Here is a 25,220-nt window from a genome sequence, read left to right as displayed (position 1 = left end):
AGATTAAAAAAATAAAAATAAATATATATATATAAAAGTACACAGGCTGCACTGTGTTTGCACCTGTCAGATGCCACGGCGATTGGAACAAGCTCCGGGCAGCCGTCATGATCCCACCGTTTCAGGTGGCTGGGTAAAGTTGGAGGTGAACATTTGGTGCCACTGGCACGCAAAATGAAACCATGAAGAAATCCCATTCGATCAATGCCATGTTTGTTTACAAATGAGTCTGCACACGTCACAAGCTGGAGAAAAGGAGCCCTTGGTTTGCTCACTGACTGCCTCAACTGCAAATCCCAGTCCTACAAGCAGGAGGGTTATGTTCCGACTCCTTGTCAGACCTACTGAGTAGTCTAAACATGTTCTACTTCAACGTAACTTTATCATTACCACTACCACAGTTCATGAAGAAGCAACTTCAGTACTTTGGTGTGGTTTGACAGTACCTTTGACATGCCATCCATCCATCCATCCATTTTCTACGCCGCTTTGAGGGTATGCTTGAGCCTATCGGAGCTGTCTTTGGGCCAGAGGCAGGGTGCACCCTGGGGGCAGGGCACATATAGACAAACAATCGGCAATTAACCTAACAAGCATGTTTTTGGAATGTGGGAGGAAACCAGAGTACCCAGTGAAAACCCAGAGAAATTCAAACCCAGATCTTCCTGATCTCCTGACTGTGTGACCAACCATGCAGCCCTGGTCATGATATATTGTTCAATTTTCTTTCAAATTGTTTTTACCTTTGCAACACGCTTATATGTAGTTATTGTGTCCATTCACTGTGCATGCGAAGAATGTTGTTGGTAAATGTGAGGTGACATTGGAAACCTAGAGAGGAAGGAGGAAAGGAAATGCATGAAGAATGAATGGAAAGAGGAAATCCTTACTCTGTTATTTGTGTTTGCTTGAGTCAGTGAATGCCCGCTGTGACCTAAGCTGTCATGAGACCATAGCTTTTCCAAACCTCCAGAACAAATACCTGAACAAATACCAGAAGAAAATCATATATTGCTGTCCGCGCTTTTGAACTCCTGCCCTACACCATCCCTTTTTGTCAGAGGTGTATTAGCCAGCTTCCTGTGGGTGATGGCACTATCGCATACATCCTGCTCCATTTCCTGTCCCTGTCATCGACCTGCGTGTACCCTCCAGGATACACGCAGGTCTCGTATTGTACGGCCGTCCCATCCTGTCACCTCCTGCTAAACATTCCTTTTTTTCCATTCGGGTCACCAGCTGCCATATGCAAGACCACTGTTTTTGTGGTTCAGTGGATGATAAGAAGTAAAGGAAAACTGGCAGGCAAAGGAAGACAAAACAATATTGTGTATTGTGATGTACACAAAAAATGTGCACAATATATAGAACTCATAATGCTAATTGTTAAGATTCAGTTGTCTCGAATTGATGATTATATGAATGACTCAACCAGCAGAGGCGCTGTTGAGTCAGTCTCTACTTGATGTAAAATACCACGTAGAAGTCGAAGCTGGTTCCGCATATTGAGAGTCTAGCCAAAAGCCCAGAAGCTACGAATCGATGTCCAGCGTAACTCTTAAGGCATCAGGGAGTCGGGTTTATTAACGTACTAACTGTATGAAACCCCAAAATCAAATACACACACTGGACCAGCCTCTCCTTTGACCTTTGACACACATGAAACGAATCAGCACCATTCCTTTGGCGTGATTGCACAGCAGATTAGCCCTTCAAAGCACCTCACATCGCACAAGTGTGTGTGCTCATCCGTGCGTGCGGCGATGACCCCCAACTTGATTCCTGAAAAGGGGCTTAAGGACGGCAGTGCGGTCCAAGCCGTGTCGCCTCGGCAACAACTGACAGATACTGCAGCAGTTTTTTCACCGTAGCAACCTCAGTGTCGGTGGTGTGATCACCAATTTGGGGTACCCCCTGCCTTTTCACACGCACACACCCCTCTTTCATTGTGACAGGTTTTTGATTGGCCAACATGTGTGGGGTCTAGACGCATGCAGAGAGGCATCGCTCACTTGTGACGGAGAATGGATGTGTGTGTGTGTGATGTGGTTTGGTGTTGCTGCCAAGTATCTCGTGTTAGACAATAGACAGCATCATGCCCATTAAAGCCATCAGGATTTGGACCCGGAAGCAAAGGAGGAACCCTTGCGCAGGTAGAAGTGCAATTTGGAATTCGACTAATTCAAAGTAAAAAATGTCATACAGTAATGGGGAAAAAAATTTAGGCCGCCCTTTTTTTTCAGTTTGTTGGTTCGTTTAACTGCTGATACAACTAAAGGTGCATTTGTTTGGACAGATATAATGAAGATAACAAAACTAGTTCTTAACAGTTTAATTTAAAAGTTGATATCCAACAACTTTTGTGGTTTTCGTGATAAAAACCAATATCACCTAAGTTCTTAGTCAAACATTTTAAACTCGTATGAGCTATTTTGGGGCCACGGTCATCAGGATAACAAAGGTACCTTTAGTGGCGCCAGGCATGAAAATGAACAAGAAACTGAAGAAACAACTGTGGAACGTCGATGTGCATGACTTGACACGAGACATCAGCATACCACACAAAGGTTTAGTTCAGCTGGAATCAAAGGATTAACTTGTGTGCTTTTTTTGTGACAATTAATATAAAGGAAGTAGAAACCTCAACAAGAGGTGTTAAGAAAAGGGAAGAATGTTTCTACATTTTACAGTGGCTAACTTCTTTTTACACTTGTGTCACAATTAAGTATGTTAAAGGCGACCCATTATGTAAATGTTCTATCCTTTCATTGAGTTGTGGGCTCCTACAGAGCAGATAAGCCGCACATAAAGCTCTCCTAGATCTTATAGATTCCGAATCCCTTAGTGCAGCATTTCCATGGATTTCCTGCTTCCGACCCTCTGTTTAATTTATTTGGGCTTGCTTCCATGCACGCCCACTCTGCTGTGATTGGTCACAAGCTGTCTGAAGTGGAAAAAGCATAATGGGTCCCCTTTAACATGTGACCTACTGTATGTGACACACCTTTCCATTTGGCCTTTGCAAAGACTGAGAATTGTATTCTTTTCATTAATACTAACAGGGTTAACTTCATTTTACACTTGTATACCAAGCGTGCATTTCAGAATGATTTCCAGTGTTTATCATCTTTGGTGACCTTTAGTGCAGTGTCGGACTAAACGCACTTGATGAATAATTCAATGTTCTGTGTTTCATGATACATTACAGCCAATACAGTGGAACAATTCCTGTGTAAAGAAAGTTATTTCAATAATTTTGCATGTCCAATATAATGGAGAATTAAATATATCCAGAAAAATGCCCATGTATTTATTTTTCCATATTTGAGCATTTCATTGAATTTTTTTCTATCTTCTCTCGTTCATGGGGATTGGCCCTCCATCTGACCTCCACCCGATGTCACCTTTCCTGTGCACTTCAACAGGTAAGTGCCTTTTTTTGATCCATTGTACATTTCATACGACATGGTACAGTGTGAAGTGTGTGGAAAAATACGCAAGCGCTCTGACCCAATGGGTGTCTTCATAACATGGGAACAAAACGTGAAACAGTGCCTGGTGTGTGCATGTGTGTGAGATCATTAACCTCAGTGTTTTGTCAGCGCTGTACCATGCAGAGCCCACAGGCGCCGATCTGTTTTTCTCTCCCTGTCTCACACACACACACACACACACACACACACATTGGGAGCGTCTTTGGTAACCACCCACTGAGGCTCACTCACTTCATGTCATCCAAAATGTGTTTTCTCACTCGAGTCGTCTGACCTGCTCTCACACCCCTGCGAACCGTATCGCTTACTTCTTCCTCACGGTGCTCCGCTTTCTCCGTGGCGTTCAGCCCGTAGCTACAACTAACTGGGCCAACCGGTCCAACGGGCCCACGTACAGTAGACCCCAGGTTCTTTAACTCTGCTGCGGAGGTTATGCTTTTATTGTTTGTTTGTTAGCTAAATTGCACGTAAACTATATTTTTCTTAGTGATTCATTCCGAAAGGTCCAACAAAAAAACAAAATGTTTTTTAGGAGACAATATTAGGAAATAATGTAAATTAAATTAATCCATTACAGATACCGACATAACGACATATTTCTAGAAACATGCGGAAAGCGATGCGAAATAATTATAAATAACATATGGATGGAACTTATTGTGGAAGTGGTTGTATTGTTTCAATAGTGTTTCCTTCTTTATGAAATTGCTGGCACTTGAAGCATTCTTTGGCCCCATGGCAAGTTATATAGCAGGCACATTCACTGTAAAAATGAATGGACAGTATGCTTTGTTTGGGCAGTCTAGTTTGCGAAATGACATAGGCCTAGGCAAGTAATCTGTCCAGGGTCCAGGAACCAAGTCTGCCTGGAAGCGAAATATAAAAATACTTCACCTTAAGGCTCCATTATTAAGTGTAAAAAGAAGTTAATCAATGTAAAAGTACCGGTACCAGTAGCTGTTGCCATTTTTACCTTATTTTTACCTCCTCAGAAAGTATGAACTTTTTGGGCAAGATCGTGGATGAGCTCTCCCCTTCCTATCTTGTTATCCTTTACGCCCGTATAGCTTTTTTTTGGATTCTACTTATCCATCAGCACACGTCTTTACAGCTGTTGTTGGTGCAACCCGCTTTTATTGAAAGTGTCTCGTAAACACCATGTACAATGTCGCCATGACCTTATGGAAACACGGCACGCCCCGGCCCTCTTACACATACTCAGAGGATCAGTCACTAGTAAACACAAACATCGGGTGATCCTTGAAAAAAATAAAAATGACACATTCTTCAGAATGTTGTGTATGAATGTGGATCAACAGTACTTCAAAAAGTGAGCAAGTATTAGTCCTTAAACACATCAATGGGCTTGTAGCTCTCATGAATGATATTTATTTTACAAATATTCAGTGCGGTTTATGCTCCTTTTGAACGAGTGAAGCTTGCATGCTGTTTTCTGGACCTGCTGGACCTCGGGTTCATCTTGCTCTCCAAACTTGTATCTGGCAACCCCGATGAACCACATGTACTGAAACACTTAATACTGAAGGGATTTGACACTTAGCTTTCGTAGAACCTGAAATGTCACCTCGGCTTCTTTCATGAGATAATCACTGATGGCCTCCTTAATGCTTAAGCATTTCATGTTTTGACAGTATCTTCATCAATGTTGTGATTATCAGAAAGGGTTATAATGGTCTGTCACGAGGGTGGTGCCCCCAAAAATGACATGACTGTCCCATTTTAAGCGCACACTGGTATCATTGTTGCCATGGAAAAGGTACAGAAAATTACTTTGCCTTCATATAATTAAGTCTATGGGGTACAATAATGAGGACAGTAATGGGCTCTTTTATAATGCTAATTTAAACACAAAAAGGTTTCTTTCTAAAACAGGCCCCAAAGGATAAAATATATCTATAACAATACCTGTAGGTGTCATTTTTGTATTCTTTTCCCCTTTTTCCCCTCTAACAACGGTAAACCAGTCAGGACAAGCAACATAGAAACTCTGCCGTCCGCAGAGATAGCTGGTAAAACAGTACAGTTATTGTTCCCTCGCAATACCGCGCTTTTTGAGGAAGAGTTAATAAATTGTCGCTATTTCGTAACACATATGTAACTTTCTGCTCACTGGGTGGTAGTAATGACGCAAAACAATGATGAGATGTTACCTTACATGACATTGCCTTAACACTACATGACCGACATGATAGGGAGCGAAAAGGTTCTCCTCCCATTCTGTGTGGAAGTGGTAAGTTTTGGCTTTTTAAGTTTAGAAGCAATAAATTGGTATCCCGGACTATGATGCTAATACCACCATGCAAATATCTTGCTGGCTGTTTGCATGGTGGCTGTGTGTTGAGTAGTAAATCTATATTGTGATACAAGCTGTACACTGACTACTCTAAAGCGGAATAGCTGTAGTGTAGAGAACATACGCTGTAATACAAATGCTCGCTGAAATGTCTGACTGTATTCACTAGGCACATTGGATGCTTGAAGACAAACGTAGACCCACAACTGTGGGATGGCCAGCCCGGAAAGTCCATGCCGGGTGGGTGGTAGTGGTCTGCGGTGGCTTAAAGTCCGAGATGAACTTGGAGTTTGTGGTCTTTACCCCTTCCACACCCAAACGCGATTGATGATCAGACGAGGAGGCGTGTGTCCTCATTGGAGGGGTGTATTTAGTGTTTGACGGAGACAAAGAAAAGTAAGAGAGATGTGACAAAGATGTCAAGATGGAGAAAGACAGATGGGAAAAGGGGGGAGAGAGATGGAGCGTGGCCAGATGGAACTCGGCTCTCAAACTTTTGACAGCTTGTGGGAGGATTTCCTTTGGGGGGAGCGGGTGCGCTATTTCTGTTGGATGCACAATGTTAGCGCGGCCAATATGAACGTCCTCATTGTTGACATTAGCCCGCGTGGGCGTACTCCACGTCGGGACCTGTAATGTGCCTTGAAAGCCTTCACTGACTAACAACTGGAAGTCGGCGCTGCCAGCTGGTGCGTGATTCTGCTCTTAAATCCCTCCCGAGCGGGGTTTGCTCACTTCTTGACTCTCAGGCTGAGGAGGACCAGTGTGCTTGAGTGAATTAAAACTGGTCTCATTCCAACCTTTAAAGGGGCTTTGTGTTAGCTTGATGCAAAGCACTAAGCCAAAAGAATAGTGAACTGTTTTCCCTGTGTGTGTATTGTGTGTGGACGTGTCTGAGATTCAAAGTCAGCCTCTATTGTCACCGTAACGGTCAGCCTGCAGTTTGTATCGTCAGCATAAATCTCTCTCTCTCTCTTTCCTTTGCTGTGTTTTCATGCTCTGCCTCAAACACTTCCTCTTTTCATTTCCAGGAACACACACACTTTAACATGCACACCTTGACAGCATGGCAGGGCTGCTGCTACCGTTATTTCATTCATCCTGCCTTTTTATTACATTTTCCTCCCACTTACACACCCGTTAAGTGTCTTTATATGCGTAAAAACGCTCATGCATCTTAGCAGGTCGTAAACCTGCACATGCTGATCCAAGTGTGTTGTGTCTGTAGTTGTTCTTTCCGCTCACACACGTGGACGCACACGGACAGCACCACCTGTAGCGAGGCCGTGGCTTTTGGTGGCTGGGTCAGCAAATGACTTAAACATGTGGCTATGGCGTCCTGTCTCTATTTGTTTGGACCCAGTTGAACTTTCGGAAGAAATTACATGCCAAACCATTTCTGCAAGCCACATCATCAACATTTATTGTCTTTAGAGCAGTGTAACATTTAGTTATGTTGTTCTCTATTAATGGTCAAATTATTTCGGAGCCAAGCACACTGTTGATTGATTAATGGTCCTGGGGCTTCTTTAGAAATAATAAATGATGTCATTTTTGCCCCATTTTATACTGTATTTGTTGCACAGTACTAGATTTGTTCACTCCTGTTTTTTTTGTAAGTAAGTAGTCGGGACTTGATAAAATCTCCACAAAGGAATGTTGCTCCTATAACAAAAAATAATAACCAGTCACAAAGTTATCATAACATCAAGAATGTTTTTAAATTGTTACAGAAGAAGTTAAGCACGCAAACATGCATGACGCACACAAGTTATGCATGCAAAACAGAATAATTCCCTGCAAGAATGTGGTATCTTTTTTTTTGTAATTTATCTTCACAGAAAGTAGTTTAAATATTTACATTTAAGATACCGCGATAGCGTCACAATTTTAGAACTGGATGGACTATGTGTTTTATGTTGAACAAATTAGACATACATCTGGTGTTTTGAAGACAAGGCATTATTATTATAATGGTGGCAAGACAGCAAGGTTAAGTGACCAGCTCCGAATGAACCGCATTGTTTTAAACACATAATGTCAGTTTGTTAAAGAAAAAAAACAAACAACAAGTCACATGGAGACTGCATGAACCAGAGACTGGGATAACTATAGCTAGCTAAATAGCTGCCGCCAGAGAGACAGTGGAGCCTGGCAAAATGTGTAAACAAAGATAGTAGAATAGTCGAACTTACAATTCGACTACACACGCTAGCATGGACGGGCTTAGACTGTGACAAGCTGTTTTCACTTGACTATTTTCATTCTCACCGAAATAAGGGCCGAATCACTTATTCTTCATTGTTGACATGTTATGTAATAAGATTTTCAGAGGCCATTGTTGAAAAGACGTACTTTTTTTTTTTTTTTGACGCCTGGCATCACATGTTTACACACACACACACGCATAGTCATCCACAGGTATTGAATATTTGTTTTTGCTCTCAGCAGAGCGATGGGTGTGTTATGTACACATATTCCTGTATCAACTTCTTTCTTTGTAGCTTTTTTGGATTCTTGTTCATGCATGTTGAGTAATACTGCACATTCCTGACAGGCCTTCTACTCCTCTTCCCTCAAACAGCTGTTTGTCAGAATGCTGTCACCACTCTAGACACGCATCCTTTCTGGGGATTCTTTTTTAAACTGGTTAGGCCACATTTCATGAATCAGCAAGCCAAATATTGTACCTGATAAAACATTCTGCCTGGACATAATAAGCTCATAAGAAGCTCTGGATATTTTCAATTATACATTTTATGACTAAACGGTATCCAGATCTTAGGCACAATTAGGTATCTAATGTAGCTACACACGCCAAAAATGCCACCTGACTATGAACCATATAAGGAAGTCAGCCCCTCTGTGACATCACAAAGGAACAGTTTTTACCACGCCTTTTGAAACCAAGCGTTTTGAGCCATCCCAAACTTACTTCCAAAGTGCGCAAATCTCATTATCTGAAACTTTGGCATCGTTTAAGAAAATCTACATTTATACGTCAGAAAAGTGGAAAAAACACAATAGGTCACCTTTAAGTAAAATCAACTCCTAGTCCACCGTGTCTTTTTGTTAGCAATGAAAACTGCCCGCTTGAGTTGATGTCAACGTTGTTGGTCGGCTGCTTTTGTTGATATAAAATTTGTGACTTTCTGCCCAGTGCAAAGTAAGTTTAACTTAATAAACCTAAATTATTATATTTGGAGTGAATAGAAGCAATAGCAATGCCAGCAATGGAGAGAGTGATTAGCCGCCCAGCTAATGTCTAGTGAGGTCCGAGCTGTCTTCCTCTTCCTCCTTCTGTGGAGGCTGTCCCAATGATCAGGAAACTTCCCGTTAACTGTTGGTCTGTTTCAGACAGTCCTGGCTACAGTAGGTGGACACAGGAAGGTGACATATAACGAAACTGTATGTGTGTGTGTGTAAGATATAACTAAAAGAACAGGTGGTGATTGTTTCAAGTGAAAGACATTGTGATTGTGTGTTATTTCTCTGTTGTGGACAAACGCAAATATGATGCAGTACTTATCCAAAACAGAGTGGGAAAATAGTCCATCTGGTACAGATTGTGTTAGCTTTTAAAGGTTCTACTGTTCTAATTTGTAGCTCCTAACTCTTGCTTTGTACTATTGGTACAGTGCGTCTATATGCAAAGTGATTCAATACTGAGCACATCTGGCATCACGTCTGCTGGACCAGCTCCCTCATTCAGGCACGACTGATCAGGAATGTTGAGCCGACCGCACCCTTTTCTCCCTTTCAACCGCTGGACGCAAGCCTCTTGTGGGTGTGTACGTGTGTGTGTGTGTGTGTGGCGTGTGAGTGTGTGAATTCCCTGCTCATATTACGTTATCGTGCCACTCCTCTCTCAAACTATTATAATGAATTTTCTTTTGTGTTATTCCAGACTAGTCTCAGACGCAATCAGACAAATAAGAGATGTCAACATGCCTTACACACGGGTCCCTTTATCCCCCGGAATTAAACTCAGCACTCTTTTGTCTGCTCCACAATTTTGGAATGAGCTGCTGCTTTGGTTCGGGGGTCAAAAGGTCAAAGGTCAATACCTGCTGAACATTTTCCCTCGTTGTCTGTGGACAAAAGCGCACACACACATACCGGTTAAGTGCAGGAACTCAGGAGGGGAGTCGTCTGAGAAATGTTCTCTCAGCTAAGCCGGCAGCTTTTCCTGGTGAATAATAGAATTAAGTAAGACATACACACACATAAAGAGCACTGTCTGCTTGGAATAATGGCGCACGTGTCCACAGGAATGATGGGATTTGTCTTTTGAGCAGAAAGAGCTGACAAGAGTGGACTCCAGGGCTTTCGCCCCAAGCCTAGTATATACAACGATATGCCTTCCCTATTCCCTGGTGTCTTATCTACACCATAGATTTGTTATCTCTTCACACACATAAACACCATTATTCCCAGCGACTCTTCAGAAGATGTGGTGTTTATTGAATGCCGATAGTAAAATGTTGGGCAAGTGCCCAGACACAAATAAACAGACCATTTTCTGGCCTATTAACCTAAAGAGAGGCTGCAATTCTCAGCACTTTGGTTTGTGGCGCCCTCTTGTGGTACGCAATACTACTTGCAACTCCAAAAAGCATCACTTATATGTGGACGGCACTTTGCATAGAAAATGAATGAATACTGGAACATCCATTAAGCTTTAATATCGTAAAGAAAGAGTAAATAATTTCATCCATCTATTGCAATATGTGTTTGATAATATAAATAATAACAAATGGATAAACAATGCATATTGAGACATACAAATCAACCAAATACTAATTTATATCGTTGTACAATTAGTAGAAAATACTGTATTGTACTACAGAATAATGTAGAAAGTAGAGCACATTCATAGCCTCCCTTTGCCACACCCCATTGTGGTTTGAAGCTACATAACATCTGACCTGACAGTGAAATTTCAACATAGGCAATTATAGTAATTGCTTTTATCCTCAGACTCATGTCATATAATGAACACATTGTGCTTCTTCTGCTGGATGCATTTCACAAATACTGTTTGCGCAAAATAAGAAGACAAAAACAGTAATACACAATACAAGGGATAGAAAAAGGGCCAAAATTCTTCTTCCTGAGATGTGACATTAGATTAGAAGTATTGATAGAAGACACCCCCCCCACACACACACCCACACATAACCAGCACTTGTCATTTTCTGCGAGGTGGATTGGGTAAGAGGTCCAGGTTCAGAGTTCACCACATGACAATTCAAGCAGTAATATAATGTTTAGTTTGATGGTGTGATAAAAAAATGGATGCGCTGTGAAGCCTAGGCCAGGGCATCACACTGATGCTGTGCCAGTGCGTAATCTGTTTGTTTTGGCCATACAGTATCCCTTAACTTCTTACCTCAGTGCTCGTTCTAAGGCTTTGTGTGGCTACTCCGGTATCGGTGTCACACATTGAACAGGCGTGATGCCTGATCGGGTTACTCGAACCAGACTGCAAGCTGTGACATGAGACACAGAGCGTGCCTATAGTGCAGGGGTGTCCAACATTTTTCCACTGTGTCGGCCACATACTGAAAAATGAAAGAAAACAAGGGCCACCTTGGTATTTTGTAAACACCAACACATGTACAGTAGATATATTACAAATTTCCCCACTGGGGGACGAATAAAGGCATATCTTATGCTAAAAATATAGTATATATGGTAATATATAAAGTGATCTGAACGCGGTAAGTGAAAGCAAAGTATGATTCCTTTTTTAGAAATGGAATATACTTGTAGTTATGGTATAAAAAACCTGTTTACCTTCTTCTAAATGCATTTTTTAACATTATTAGAGCCATCTAGACATGAAATTATACCCATATAGTCACTTTTACATTCATATTACATTACATATTATAAGAGGCCATTTAAGACAGTTTACCTTATGCCCTGCAATGAAAGTCGTTTTTTCATGTCTGGTGGTGATCTCACCTAACAATTATGGACACCTAGTGTCCAATACAGATACTACATTCACAACTTGGTGGTCATAATGGCTTATATTGTATTTGTGCTTTAATTTAATTTATTTGGCCATTTTTTTTGCTTGAAGGTGCTTCATTTGGGCAAAAAACAATAATAATACGCCTCTGCCAAGCGAGTTTGCAAGTTGTTTTTGGGAATCGGACATAAATATCTTTGTCCTATCGTCTCATGATAACTGATTTGGCATGGCTCTTTGTCTGATTGTTTGTCTCTTCTCTTATCATATGGGAGCAGAATGTCTCAAAGTGACATACTGTCGGTAGCCCATGATGTCTCATTGCCGCTTTTCTCGGGTCAATTCACTTGGCATCTCTCTGACTTATGTCCTTTGGTTAAATGAGACACAAAGACACAGTCAACTGCAGTGGACACTAGCAGATTGAAAGAAGCTTTATAGAAGTAATGAGTGGTACACCCAGGATGCTGACCTTTGACTTTTTAATTCCCCTCGGGAACTACATTGAAACAGCTTTTCTTGCGGAAATGGAGAAATCAATGGACGGAATGACCAGCATAGTGTTTGCTATTTTTTGTCATTAAATGAAATTATTTTCAGTGTATATTAGTAGTCACCAATCGGTTCTTATCACAAACAGGAATTGCTGAGAAGGAAGATATCCTCTTGTAATGGGACAAATAAAATGAGTTTGGGGACGCATATTGAGCGTTTGGGGGGTGGGGCTTAAGAGTCTCACTTTACACCACATCCTCACCACAAACCCTTGGATCGACTTTCAGTAGTGTAACTTATCCTCAAAGGGAGATCTTGGTGGTTTGAAAATCAGAAGCTACACTTCATTTTGAGTTTAATCAGGAATTAATTAGGATTGTGGTTTTTCAGTCGGAATGCGTCATACTCAATAAAAAAAAAAAAAAAAAAACATGGGCACAAACAAACACAAAGCGCTGGTTGTCACACACCACCCGAAGTGTAACCACCTCCCTAACAAACACCAAGAGGCCTGTAAAAATGTTGTTTTTGTCCCTAAGGGCATCTGTGTTCTTGGCGACTTCATGTTTACTTAGTTTTTTTATGTCAATAGCTCTGCTTATAGTTGGAGTACAATGTAATAACTTTGACTGCAAAATTGTTGTACAAACAGGCGCCAGTCTTTTGTAGTGTTTATGTTCTTACATGTTCGACTGCTCCTTCCGAGAAGTCGCTTCTGGCACCTTGAGGCAACATGTCAGCGCCTTCATGAAAACCTCTTGAAATAGATGCCATTCACAACAGTTGTGTACGTGCCCTTGTTAATGCTGGTGACCTTGCGAGACCAACAATATGCTCTAAAAATCAACTCAAGTACACAGAATATTATATTCATTTATGTTCAAGACGACATCTAAGATACAGGAGCTGGAGGATGTCCAGGGAGTTGTAGACATGGGAGTTAAGTGTAAGGGAGCATTAGAAGAGCAGCAAAGAGGAGTGGTTGCCATGCCGGCAGATGGATGGAGAGGCGGGGCCTAGGTCACAGAAAACAGACAGCGCAGCAGGGAGGGAAGAAGGGACGGACTGACTCGGGTTTCAGCACCGTGGCGACCAGAGTTGAGTGGAATCCTAACCTTGAAACACTCAGTTCTCAAAGACAGACTCCGGGGGACTAACCAAGTCCAGGATACAGTTGTAGCCTGTGCGTCATGTTGGATTCCTGCTTCATCACCTGGGCTTCCTGAAGTTGGCGTCTAACTCCTGCTTGTCTAAACTCGGACCTTATTTGTCTCCACTCCATCATCAGCGTGACTGCCTTGTCTTCATCCACTGGTGACAACTGAGCTGGAAGGAGAAGGAAAGTTGTGATGGATGATAGATCCTGGACTTCATCTTTAGTGCTGAGACAAGTTGCAAGTTATTCAGTGGGTGGGTCATGGACGTGAATTGGCCGCGTGTTCTAATGTGAAGAAATCACCAGGAATTTTTTGTTTTTTTCTGAAAAGTTCTCTGGACACAAGATTTCTGGATTGCGGAATGATCTCTTCAGTGCAAAGGAAGGATTGTTTTGACAGTTCTGGCCAGAAGATGTGGAAATGAATACTTGAATGATTGCTGAGCTGTAGCATGGAATTATTTTTATGCCCAACATGGAATCATTTGGTTTTGGTTTTGGATCTGCGTAATGTTCCCAAGAATGTTTGGAATCTCGTGACCAGTACTTTGACCTTCTGAGGATTGCCATCACTAACGAAGACCCCAAGAAGATATCCACAGACAAAGATATCTATCTATCTATCTCGATCTGTTGAGAATGAGAGGTGATAGGAGGTCATCGTCCTTCCAGAAGGAGAAACCGGCCGGTTTATCGCGGGCTTTCAGTTGGCTCAGCGTGTCCAACCTCTCCCGACAGAGCCGACACATCTTTCATAGCCAGAACGAGCTCCATGTGGTCCACAACCGCCGCCCATCCTCTCAACACCCGCACCGCGACCGCCATGCGTCAGACGAGAGTGACGACGATGACAACTGGGTGTACCAGCCTCAACACAAGATAGGTTGTTGGTTCATTAATCCTGTTCCAAAGATACTGTATCTATCAGAAGACCTAAGAAACCACGTGTCGTGGTGACACAGGCCAACTTTGTTCTCTAAACAGGAAGACAGTGAATGACTTGTTTACATCCACATGTGAAGCAAAAAAGAAACTTTTCATGGCCTCTTGTTCTCCACTTCCTTGTTGCCATAGAGAGCACGTGGGAGGTGTTGCTGGGGTTTTAGCGAGATGCTTAGGGGGTCAAAGTGCCTCGTTAGGTAAACAATGCTACTTTGCAGTAGGTGGAAGTAGCTGATGTCATGGCCATGATGATCTTACAGGCTGGCGGTATTGTGTGGGTGTTTCCATATGTTAAAAAAACAAGTCCCCAGCTATCACGTTTCCATGATTAAGTTGATTAGTTATGGATCAGTTAGCTTGTAACTGTAGCCTAACCTTTACCTGAGACGGAGAGCAGACGCCTTCCTCATTAACTTGGACCTTGTTTGCCCGTCATCTCTGGTTCCATTTGCTCAGATTAGCCTGACCTAATTTGACACGCAAATTCGTCAATAACCACCCATATGGAAATCAATTCAAATCCTGTGCTACCTGGGAGGCAGCAGTAAAAGCAGCAGTAACTGGATTGTTAGGATCGTGACACATTCTGCAGCAGTGTGTTTGCCTACGTTGCTCATTTGAAAAAAGATGACCAGTGTTGTACTGGCGCACGAGTGGAGCGGAATGGAGTTCAGTCGCATTCCGTTGCCTCCAATCCCGTTTAGTCTTGTCAGGTTATCTAGGCCGGTGTTTTTCAACCATTTTTGAGCCACGGCACGTTTTTTACATTGGAAAAATCTTGTGGCACACCACTAACCAAAAATGTTCCAAAATGTCACCACGACCTCACACGTGCATCAATAAGTCTATCGGAGGAACAAGGTAGGTGTTGCCACACGGACCAATATTACATTGCTCTGCCAGTCTTTACACCACAGACACTCCACAGTAGCCACGTTTTTACATGACCACTTTTTCTCTTTCTGAATGACCTTTCGGGAAACAATGGTATCCATGGAAAGGAATATTCCAATCTCTTGTCTACATGCGCCGTGAAAATCAACCAGAATAGTCAATAGGGCATGCCCAGTGAAAGGTAAACATCTACATTACGTGATACCGGCTTCCCCGAGTTTTTCTTTCACTTGTTGGAATAACTCCGTATTGCCAGTTTTTCGTCTGTCCAGTCTTGAAATTTAGTTTGAATCAAAAACCAACTTTGCTTAGTCCAATGCCGATTGCTGGCCTCCATTTCTAAAAGTGAAGAACATCTGGATCTGCGTGTTACGTCATATCTGAGCATGCTCTGAAAGAACGCACCCGGGGTAAATTTAAACAGGAAAAGATCAAATTCAATCTTGCTAATATTTTATAATTAAACTCGGGACATTTATTTTCTTTTTTAATAAAACTGGACTTATGAATAAAGTATAGAAGGGTTTAGATTCTGTTTCACAGATGGCGCTAATGCATACGAAAGGTGCTTGCCAACCGCCAATAAACAACAGAAGAAGAAAAACACCACAAAGAAGAACTTTCCGTTTGAGCAGGTACAAGATACGTCAATCGGATTGGTTAAAGGAATATTCCATCCCTGTTCAATTCTTTCCGTTTGAGCAAATAAACCAAATGCGATTGGAATATTTGGGTCCATATATACTATTGACATAATGGCTATTGACATAATATTTGCAAATGATGATTAATAAATGTTAATTATAAAAAGTGATATTGGATAATTCCTCACGGCACACCTGACGGTTTCTCAAGGTACACTAGTGTGCCGCGGCACAGTGGTTGAAAATCACTGATCTAGGCTACAAGATAATTCAATACAGTAATCCACTTTACCAGTTTTAATGTGCAAGTTAGGCAGAGGTGATGAAGAGGTCGCAGATTTTCAAATAGTCTTTTTTTTGTTGAGTGTTGACATTTGTGGCATGCATGTGTGAAAAGACCCTCGGTTGTTATGAACTGCTTGACCGTATATTATGCACATAGAATTTTTTTTGCAAAGCGATTCCCTTGTCACACTATAATAACCCATCTTATTGACTCACTTCAAGTATCTGCCACCTCACGTTGTTCTTGAAGTTTATATCATATCTCTATCTGTCACTCGTGAAGACAAACCCCACCCCTTCTGAAAACAGCACAGGGATGCACATGACCAAAATGCTTCAAGGTCCTGACATTTTTTTTTCCCTCACAAAGTCAAAGGACACAAGTCGCCAAGCTCAGATCAAACAACAGTCAGCCGTTTGGGAAGGTCATCGTTTATTCTCTAGTTAAAGTCAAGCGCTGGTTCGCCTTTAAAAGGAGGAGCTGATTGGTTGTTGCATCATGGATGACTGTTACTCTGATTTTATTACAAAAAAGCCAAATAAAAACCTAATAGTAACTATTTTGAAATTAGCTAGGTTTAGCTAGATTTTGCCCTGGGATGGAAGTAAAACTTGATTAATTGATTCTGACAATTATCAAATCTTGAAGCAATTGAAGTAAAATGGAGTTCACTACTTGGCTGCAACCAGCAGGGGTGCTGCTGATTTTACCTCAACTGTCTAAAGAAGTTAAACGTGACGTCAGCTATGGGGAGCTTTCAGAACATTCACCCATCCCTGTACACATAATTGATAAATAGTCCCATAGTCGATCCGGGCAGGTATGACTGTCACATTGATTTTCTGGTACTTCAAAGATCCATATTGATCACATCCATGACAAATTATCACCACACAATTGTTGAGGAAGGGGGGGGGGGGGTTATTGATTGCCTGATATTAGCTAATGTGCATCGAACACCATAATTACTGGAAGCCTGCAGCAAGCATTATACTGTACTTATTTATATTGTTTTTTCCTTGCCTGCCAGATCAGCATAAACATCATAGTAGTTATCCGACACACAAACACATAGCGCACATAAACTGTGAAACACCGCACAGAGGAAATATCTCATACCAATCCAAAGTATTTATAACATCTGGACAGCACGCCAGCAGACCATTACAAGACGCTTGGTGTAAATATAGCCCTAAAATGAGCGCCTGTGGCTCCGAAACCTGCAATTTTCACGCACTGTCTCCAGTACGACTAGCTGGCTTGGTGCTTGCCTCGGTTGCCACGGCGATGTGCATGCATGGAAGCGTTTTCCTCATTGGGTCCAGTTTGACCTGCCTACCGGCACGGCACGCCTCGGGGCCAATCAGGTGTGAGAGAGCCATCTGGAGCGTAAGCTGCTCACGGCACTGCTGGTTAAGGCTGGTGCCAGCAGCAAAACATGGATAGGAAAAATGACAGAAAGTAATCATTCCCCGTATATTCTTTTATTGCATTTAATTTAATGATGGACACAATAAATCTGCATGTTTTGATGTGAATAATTTGCACATATACTTGTATGATAATGTGGCGAGTTACATTCCTAATAGACTCTATGGAAACCATATTGAGTTAGTGCACTCCGAATGCATTTCCCCCTCAAAACATGGGCCCTGGAAATACAATTACCCTGAAGTTGTAATAGTGTTTCTTTTACGAGGCCTTTCTGTCTGGACCTGTCTGGATTTCATTTTACTTTCTCCAGTTCTTTCTCGCAGCAACTGCGGTACAATGGTGTGCACTTCTCAGCTGCAACCAGCAGAGGCGCGGATGATTCAGTCTCAACTTGTTTGCTGTGTAAAGAGCAGGGTGTATCACAAGCAGTCGAGATTCAATGCGGAATATAGCTTTTTCCTGGCAAAATTAAACATTTCACCACCATGTTGGCCATGTTTGTGGAATATATGGCCGTATGATTCAATAGTGCAATGTGCAAAATGTTAAATGGCAATCAAACATGAAGTATGTCCCCGTAAGGATGTACTGTAAATACTGTATGTGCTGAATTTCAATGCCGAGTGATGCAATAGACTACACTTTAGGCGTGTTGACTTGAGACTGAATCCCTGTCAAGCCTGTATGACAGCCAGTGTAATCTCTGCTTTGCATGATGACTTCCCTGCTTCTTCCTACAGTATATGTTGTTTCTGCGCAAGTGAATGATCCTGATTTTCAAGCGGGAACCTGTCCACATGTCGACAAGTTTGGAGATTTAGAGATGTAATATTTAGAAAGAGTCTTCAGTGTACAAATGTGTGTTTGTGTGTATTTGAAGTATTTAGGGCAACTGCATATTGACCTAAATATTAACCCTACCTTGGCACACTAGCATGCAAAGCGGCCACAACCGGGACTAGCTCTCATCTCACACTAAACGTTTTTAACGAGCTGTTTATGAAGGGGTTGTTATGTATGTTCTTCTTGTGGCGTTCCTCAGAATCTTAGGCTGTATGGTGTGATGCAGAAGATACGCAACACTTGCATAACAGTTTTAGTGAGTTTTAGTACTTTAGTACCTGGTTGATACAGGCAGCATCCTTTGCGGGTCCGTGTGTAAATCCAGATTAGCAGATGATCATTTGCCCTGAGGAAGGATGTGATGTTTAAACCAGCAAGTCCTCATTAAAAAAAAAAAGACATGGAAATCTGCTCATGTGGCCTGGAGCCCATAGCCATGTTGTATCAAAATACCCTTCATTAAATATACTTATACGTTTTTCTCTTCTCTTCTATGTGCTGATCATGGTACCGCCCTCTTCAGGTAAGTGCCATCATTTCTGTTTGACCCATATTACGGTACTACACTTTCATGTCTCTTTTGGCTGATCCCAGATCAGTCTTGCAGTATGCTGAAAAGCCCTACAAAGCCTATATTAAATCGCATTACAGCCCGTTTACATTCACTAAAACCCAAATCTCTCACTGTTTTTTTCCCCACACAGTTCGTTTCATGCTTCAAACACACATACATGTCCTATTATGTTGGTAGTGTAGAATTTCATTCTGAAAAGACTTAATGAAAAGGGGAGGATTACGTTTGTGGATTTCATTTTGCAAGACGCCCCAGGTTCATGTTGATAGGATGCACACCCATGTTGGCCCAACACTGTCCACATAGGAATTCAAAAGTGACGTTGATTTCACCTGCGCTCATCCGTACTCTCATCTGGCTGACGCATAGCTTCCGACAGTAAAAATATCAACATATTATGGTTGAAGATGTACAGTCGAGATAAGATTGTGGCTTACCGTTGAGCTGAATGTGCTTTATCTACTGACAAAAGTCGGTTTCAGTAGTTTAGCAGTCATGTCTTGTACTTGTTGTGCTACACTACCTCACTAGTTTGTGTAAGCTGACTCTTCTATTCTTCAACTGTTCCACACAAATGGGTGAAGATTTGTCAAAACATGCACATTTTTCCTCACAAATACTAAACCCTGTATGTCGCATTGACTTGAAATTTCTCACACAGTTCATTGTGCTCCACAAAACACCCAAGCACCACAAGTTTGGTACACGCCTTTAAGGGATTGACAAGCACAAATGTCTTTTGCAGGGGTTTAGCAACAAATTGGCCGACTGTCATAATATCATATAACATGAATAAAACATCACGTACATCTAGGAGAAGCCATTTATGTTTTAAATGTATCTCTTGAATCGTTACAAAACTCACATTGGCTGAAATAGCAAGACCAATTGTAACATGCAAACCTTACAAAGTAAAACATGAATAGACACGAACAATTCTTAGTGCTAGGGATGTCCAATATTGGCTTTTTGCCGATAACGAATATGCCGATATTGTCGAACTCACAATTTCTGATTCCGATATCCGACATTTTTTAGTGGCACCCCAATTTGAAATCCTAGAGAAAGTGATAATTAGGGATGTCTTTTTTGCCGATAACCGATATTGTCAAACTCACAATTTCCAATTCTGATATGATGTATATAAATCCACCATTTTTTTGTGGCAAATTTGATTAGGATGGAAACTAAATTCCATCTCATGTGCTTTTTCCTCCTCCCTGGACTGAGAACGAGCAGTCATTAGGCAGACCTCAGAAGTGTTTCTTCCGAGCTGGCGGTTTTATAGCTGAGGTTAATGCGAGCCACTTTTGGTCCAATTAAGGTGGAGGACTTAGTGAAAAGGGATTTTATGATCTGGTATGGTAGCAGCTTGTGTGTTCGATTTGTTGAGTATTTCCAGTGATGCCTTTTTTTTCTTTCTTTTTTTTTTTTTTAACACGCTAAGCCCATAACTGGCGACATCTGGTCTTGGCAAACATGTCACAGCCTGCAAGCAATAATAGGGCTGAGATTAGCATGTTCATGACTCACATATCTCCTCCTCTTTTACAAATATATTTGAAACAGCAACAGTAGCATCATATTACCTGTGTGTAAAAAAAATAAAATAAACTAACAACACTTGATGGATTTGATAGTTTGATGGATGACCTATTAATGCAGGAGCCACATTGGAAATCAATCTTTTGTTTTTTAGCTATGTAGTCGGGAGTATCTGCAACAACTAGTTGAAATGTGCTTGGATTTCTTTCTGTATGTGACTGAAAATCTTTTAATCATGTACAGTAATGGAACAATAAGGGGTTGCAAAATATTATTGCGTAACACATGTCACTATTATGGGACTGAGACGATAATATGGGACCCTAATACCTGCATGGACTGTTCAAGTATGGAGAATTTGAGCTGCACCAAGCGTGTCGTTGCTCCAAAGAGTTGAACTGTGGGGATTAAAGTGATTATATTTGATCAGGGCACAGTCGGTTGACGTCAAGCCGGCGGCCCCCTGCCTCATTGTGAACTGCTGACTGTCCAGATTCTCTAAAATAACAACCATTTTCCTTTTGTAATCTAGGTGCCGTTTGCACAGGACTATTTTTAACACATGTTTTGGGGGCTGACCGTCTGCTGATTTAAACAGTTTAAACTGCGGGGAAACGCTCACGCTAGTGTTTACATCAGTCAAAACAACAAGTGTGATAATAGCGTTTGTAGCTTATAATCTTCCAGAGCCCGCCCCTACCCAAAGTGGCACCCTAAGTGACATTTTATATGTCAGTACTGCTTTAATAGTAATTACTTATTTCAGTATGGAGGCACGTGCCTGTATTGCCTAATGGGTCAGCTGACTCCATAACCTTTCTTTACATGTCACAAAAACATATTTTTTGTGTAGTAGTGTACTGTTGGTTTTGTTTTTTGTGCACATGTGACAGTGCACATGTGTTGTTCTTATTTTTACCCACTTTATTGTCTCATAAATGTACCCTGACCCTCATACATACCCTGACAATGCAAAAAAAAGGACTTTTTAAATGTACATAAAGAAGAGCTGATGTAGCTGTTAGGGCGACAGTAGCTTTGAGCCTTTAAAAATCAACATTGGCAAGCAAATGAGAGGTGGGTGGGGGTGGGGGGTTTCTGTGGTAGGAGGGGGGGGGGGTGCAAAGCAGTTTCCTGCGGTGTAGAAGTTGGCGTGTTGCCGCTCGGAGCGTGTGTGTGTGTGACTGGAGGAGACGGAGTGGGAGGGGGCGATGGCGAGCAGGAGTCGCCGGGAGAGATGAGCGTAAGTGTCAGTATCTGTGAGTGTGAAGAAAGGAAGGTGCTTGTTTCGTGTGGATAAATGTGGAATTAAATAAGGGGAGATGTTCTGTTTGAGAGGTAAGTGTTTGCAACTAACTTGGGTGTTTTTGCAGGAGTGTGTGTGTGTGTGGGGGGGGGGGGGGGGGGATTTTGCCTCTGACATTGTGAGACAAAGAAAAGTTGAACTCCATCCCTCCTTTGTGGAAACTAATGTGTGTCACACAGCAGTTTCCTTCCCTGTGCTTTTTTTTAATATATCTCCCGTCTCGTTTTCATCATTCTTTACTGTGTCCTTGTGATCAGTTCACTGAGTGGATTCCTTCCACTGCTTTTTCCTCTTCCCAATGGATTCAGTCCTCGTCAAAAACATAATGTTTCGCACATGAATGTGTGTTTCTGGCTGCTGTGTTGTTGCATTGTGTCCTGCATGTACTGGCTTGCATGGCCGGCCAGTTCAGGAAAAAAAATGTGCAGTAAAAACGACTTTCTTTAATACTTCCAGGCTTTGTCCATATTTCATTGAAACTGTACACGGGCAACATGACGCCTCTCTGTTGGCTTCAACTAGCCACTTCATCACCTCTGAAGAATGCATGTGAAATCATGATGATGGTCATGTCACAAGGATTTAAAAACAAATATTTGCCCTCGTTTGTAAAGAGACCCCTTAAAAGCCCCGATGAAGTATTCTGGATCATGTTATGATTGTTCTTTCTCTTGTTTCCAGAAGTGATAAAACAGTTGGACTGTTTGGGGTAAAGCCCAGCTGCATGCAATAACACATGACAGTTGGAGTTTCCACACCAAGTCACACATCAGGCGCACAGTATGACTCGAAACAGATATACCACTCTGCAGATCTATGTGTTTTTACAAAATTCATTGATTGATTTTATTGATTTATTCGTGATGTATGGTACAGGTGAATTTCTTTGAATACAACCTTTAGTCATTTTTGGGGAGTAACATTCCAACTTTCTCACGTAAAATTGTGTATATGTAACAACTTATCTCAAGGCGCTTTGGCGAAACACATCGAAAACTTACATCCCTATAATGCATGTAAACTTGCCCTTACCGGGAACTTATATTCCCGCTGTTCCTGGTCTGGGCGACAGTGATGAAAAATGTTTCAACTTTCTGGGATAGTGTCGCAAGCCAGTGTATGTACTATAACAAACACAAACCTTCACACACACAAATTTTGCGCGTCGCTTGGCAGGATGGTGACCCACAAAATTCGCCTTATCGCACAGTTTCCATTGAAAATGAATGTTGCCTCCTGTGTGTGGTGTCCATTAATGTTGAGGCAAAAAAACTTCAGTGTAAAGGAGAAAATTGGAGGTAGTTTGTGACGCAGACTAATGCAAATTAATTTGTAAGTGCAAAAAGAAGTTAACCACTGTAAAATTATAAATTCATCCAGAATATGGCTTCCTTTATGTAACTTTCTGTGCATATTCCTCTTCTTACATTCTTTTTGAATAAGAAAAAAAGCCACAATAAACCACAGAAAAGCAAAATAAAACACATGTCGTTTTGGGGGACTTTAAATACGTTGGCTAAATTCCAAATTGTACAACATCGTGCTTCCTTCGTCTTAAAAGGCAACACAAGCACACCTAATAACCAGAATAATTATTCTATAAATTAATGCCAACATTTTTTGATGATCGATTAAGGGGATTTCTTCAAATGACCATCCTTAACATAAAACCGTCCAATGAGCTCAGCAAACTGACCCAGATTCTGTGCATGACATCGCCCACCCAGGAGCCGACCAACAGAGTCGCTCTCGTGGTTGCCAAAGATGCAGATTGACTGTTATGATTTAAACAAGCTGCCCCCCCCCCTCATCCAACTCTGGTCCATGTCCTTTCCGCAGCCAGCAGCCTTGACTGTTATGACTTTTAGCGTAAGCTTCTTTATGGATGTCGAGACGGGCTCTTGATGTGGCTTTGTGGATGTTACATCAGCTATTTCTTCATCTGAGGAGCACATGTAAGCCCACAAATTAAAAACCTGATCAGTCGAGATTCTGAGTCACAAACCGCAGTGAAGCCCGTACATTTATTCTTCTTGTAGGGTCACTTGATGGTGATGTTCGCAGGCGACTCCAATAAATGCTACAATAAATAAATACTAGTGTATTTCTTTGAAATAGTAAGGAAACTGTATCCATTTGTGTAACTTCATTGAAAGTTTCCAGCAAAAATTTCCAGATTGACTTTGTCACCTTATTCCACAGAAACGCCAAAAGTGTAAAAGTGGCTTTTAGCTTGTATTTTAGATTCTGTTTAAAAATGCGCTGTGGGATACCTTGTTGTCCTCTACTGCCATGTTTTTCTTGTTAGAGTCGGGTGCCTGGTGAAGTGGCATGCACTGGATCGTCTTTTAAATCTATTTCTACTTTGCAGAAGCTATATTTGTCCACTTGGTGCTTGAAAGTCATGCTGAAACATGATATTTTTTTTAGCATTGCGGCATGTGTGTGTGTGTCTACATGTGTGTGAACTGAATTCCAAGAATGTGTGTGCATGCATATATATTTTCCACACGCTCTTTCGGTCAGGTTAGTTTGGGATGGCGGGGCAATGACCTGCATAGTTCTATATGTCTAAACCTATATTTACCCCCAACTCTGTGGTGGCATGTCACTGAGGATTTACACCTTCTTAACTGTACACACTCGATATAAAAACTCCATAATAGGCGTATTGTGGCTGAATCTCTTGTATTGGTTCCCATTAGATTGTGTAGGTGTGCCTGATGTTGCATCAACACATTTTAGCACCCTGATTAAAAATGATGCCAAGAATGATCCCTCGTTAACCTACTTGAGTTTGAGCGGTAGCCTCCATACCTGAGCGCCGCACGTCTGGAGTAAGGTCATGACCCTTTTGACTCCGGGGTGACCCTCTTGCTTGCCCTCCAGCTTTGTTGGTAGTGGCGTTGATGGATGCTCCCACACTCCAAGTGACAGGATGACAAGGTAGAGAAGTATTGAGTGTCTTGACAGATCTGGTTAGAATTTAATTAATTTTACCATCTCTATAAAGCATTTCTCTGCACGATATAAAGACCAAATTTAGAATTAAAGAAAAAAAGAGGAGGGGGATTAAGTGCACAGAATGAAAACTTTTGAACGGGGGTGACCTTCTTGGGGAAGACAATGGCCGTCTCCCTGTGGAGAAGACTAAAACACAGCATGCAGGTGCTCCTCTCGCTCCATTCGCATTTATGCGTCGCCATAGTTACCATTGTCCCTCACCCCAAAGCCTTCCGCTTTAGTCCTCCCGCTCATCCCCCTCCCCAGCACACACAATCCGTGTGGACATGTGAGTGAACATCCGGCTTGC

At 41.8% G+C, this 25,220-nt stretch overlaps 1 protein-coding gene across 6 annotated transcripts in view; it reads left to right on the top strand.

The window, feature by feature from the left end:
* Nucleotides 1–25,220, top strand: part of nhsl1b (NHS-like 1b) — a 71,398-nt gene that overhangs the window by 14,097 nt on the left and 32,081 nt on the right. Inside the window, exon 1 of one of the 6 annotated variants that reach the window (XM_058056111.1) lies at nucleotides 13,251–14,322. The exons of 4 other annotated variants lie outside the window; for them this stretch is intronic. In XM_058056111.1, the coding sequence (XP_057912094.1) occupies nucleotides 14,079–14,322 (244 nt within the window). In that variant the 5' untranslated portion in view covers nucleotides 13,251–14,078. Of the gene's footprint in view, nucleotides 1–13,250; nucleotides 14,323–21,802; nucleotides 21,940–25,220 lie in introns of those variants that run through there. One more of the 6 variants, XM_058056117.1, reaches the window with a different exon arrangement.

Source organism: Doryrhamphus excisus, chromosome 19, assembly GCF_030265055.1.
Source record: "Doryrhamphus excisus isolate RoL2022-K1 chromosome 19, RoL_Dexc_1.0, whole genome shotgun sequence".
Classification (NCBI taxonomy): Eukaryota; Metazoa; Chordata; class Actinopteri; order Syngnathiformes; family Syngnathidae; genus Doryrhamphus; species Doryrhamphus excisus.
Note: the sequence above shows the minus strand (reverse complement) of the source record. Positions and strands in the feature narration are given on the sequence as shown.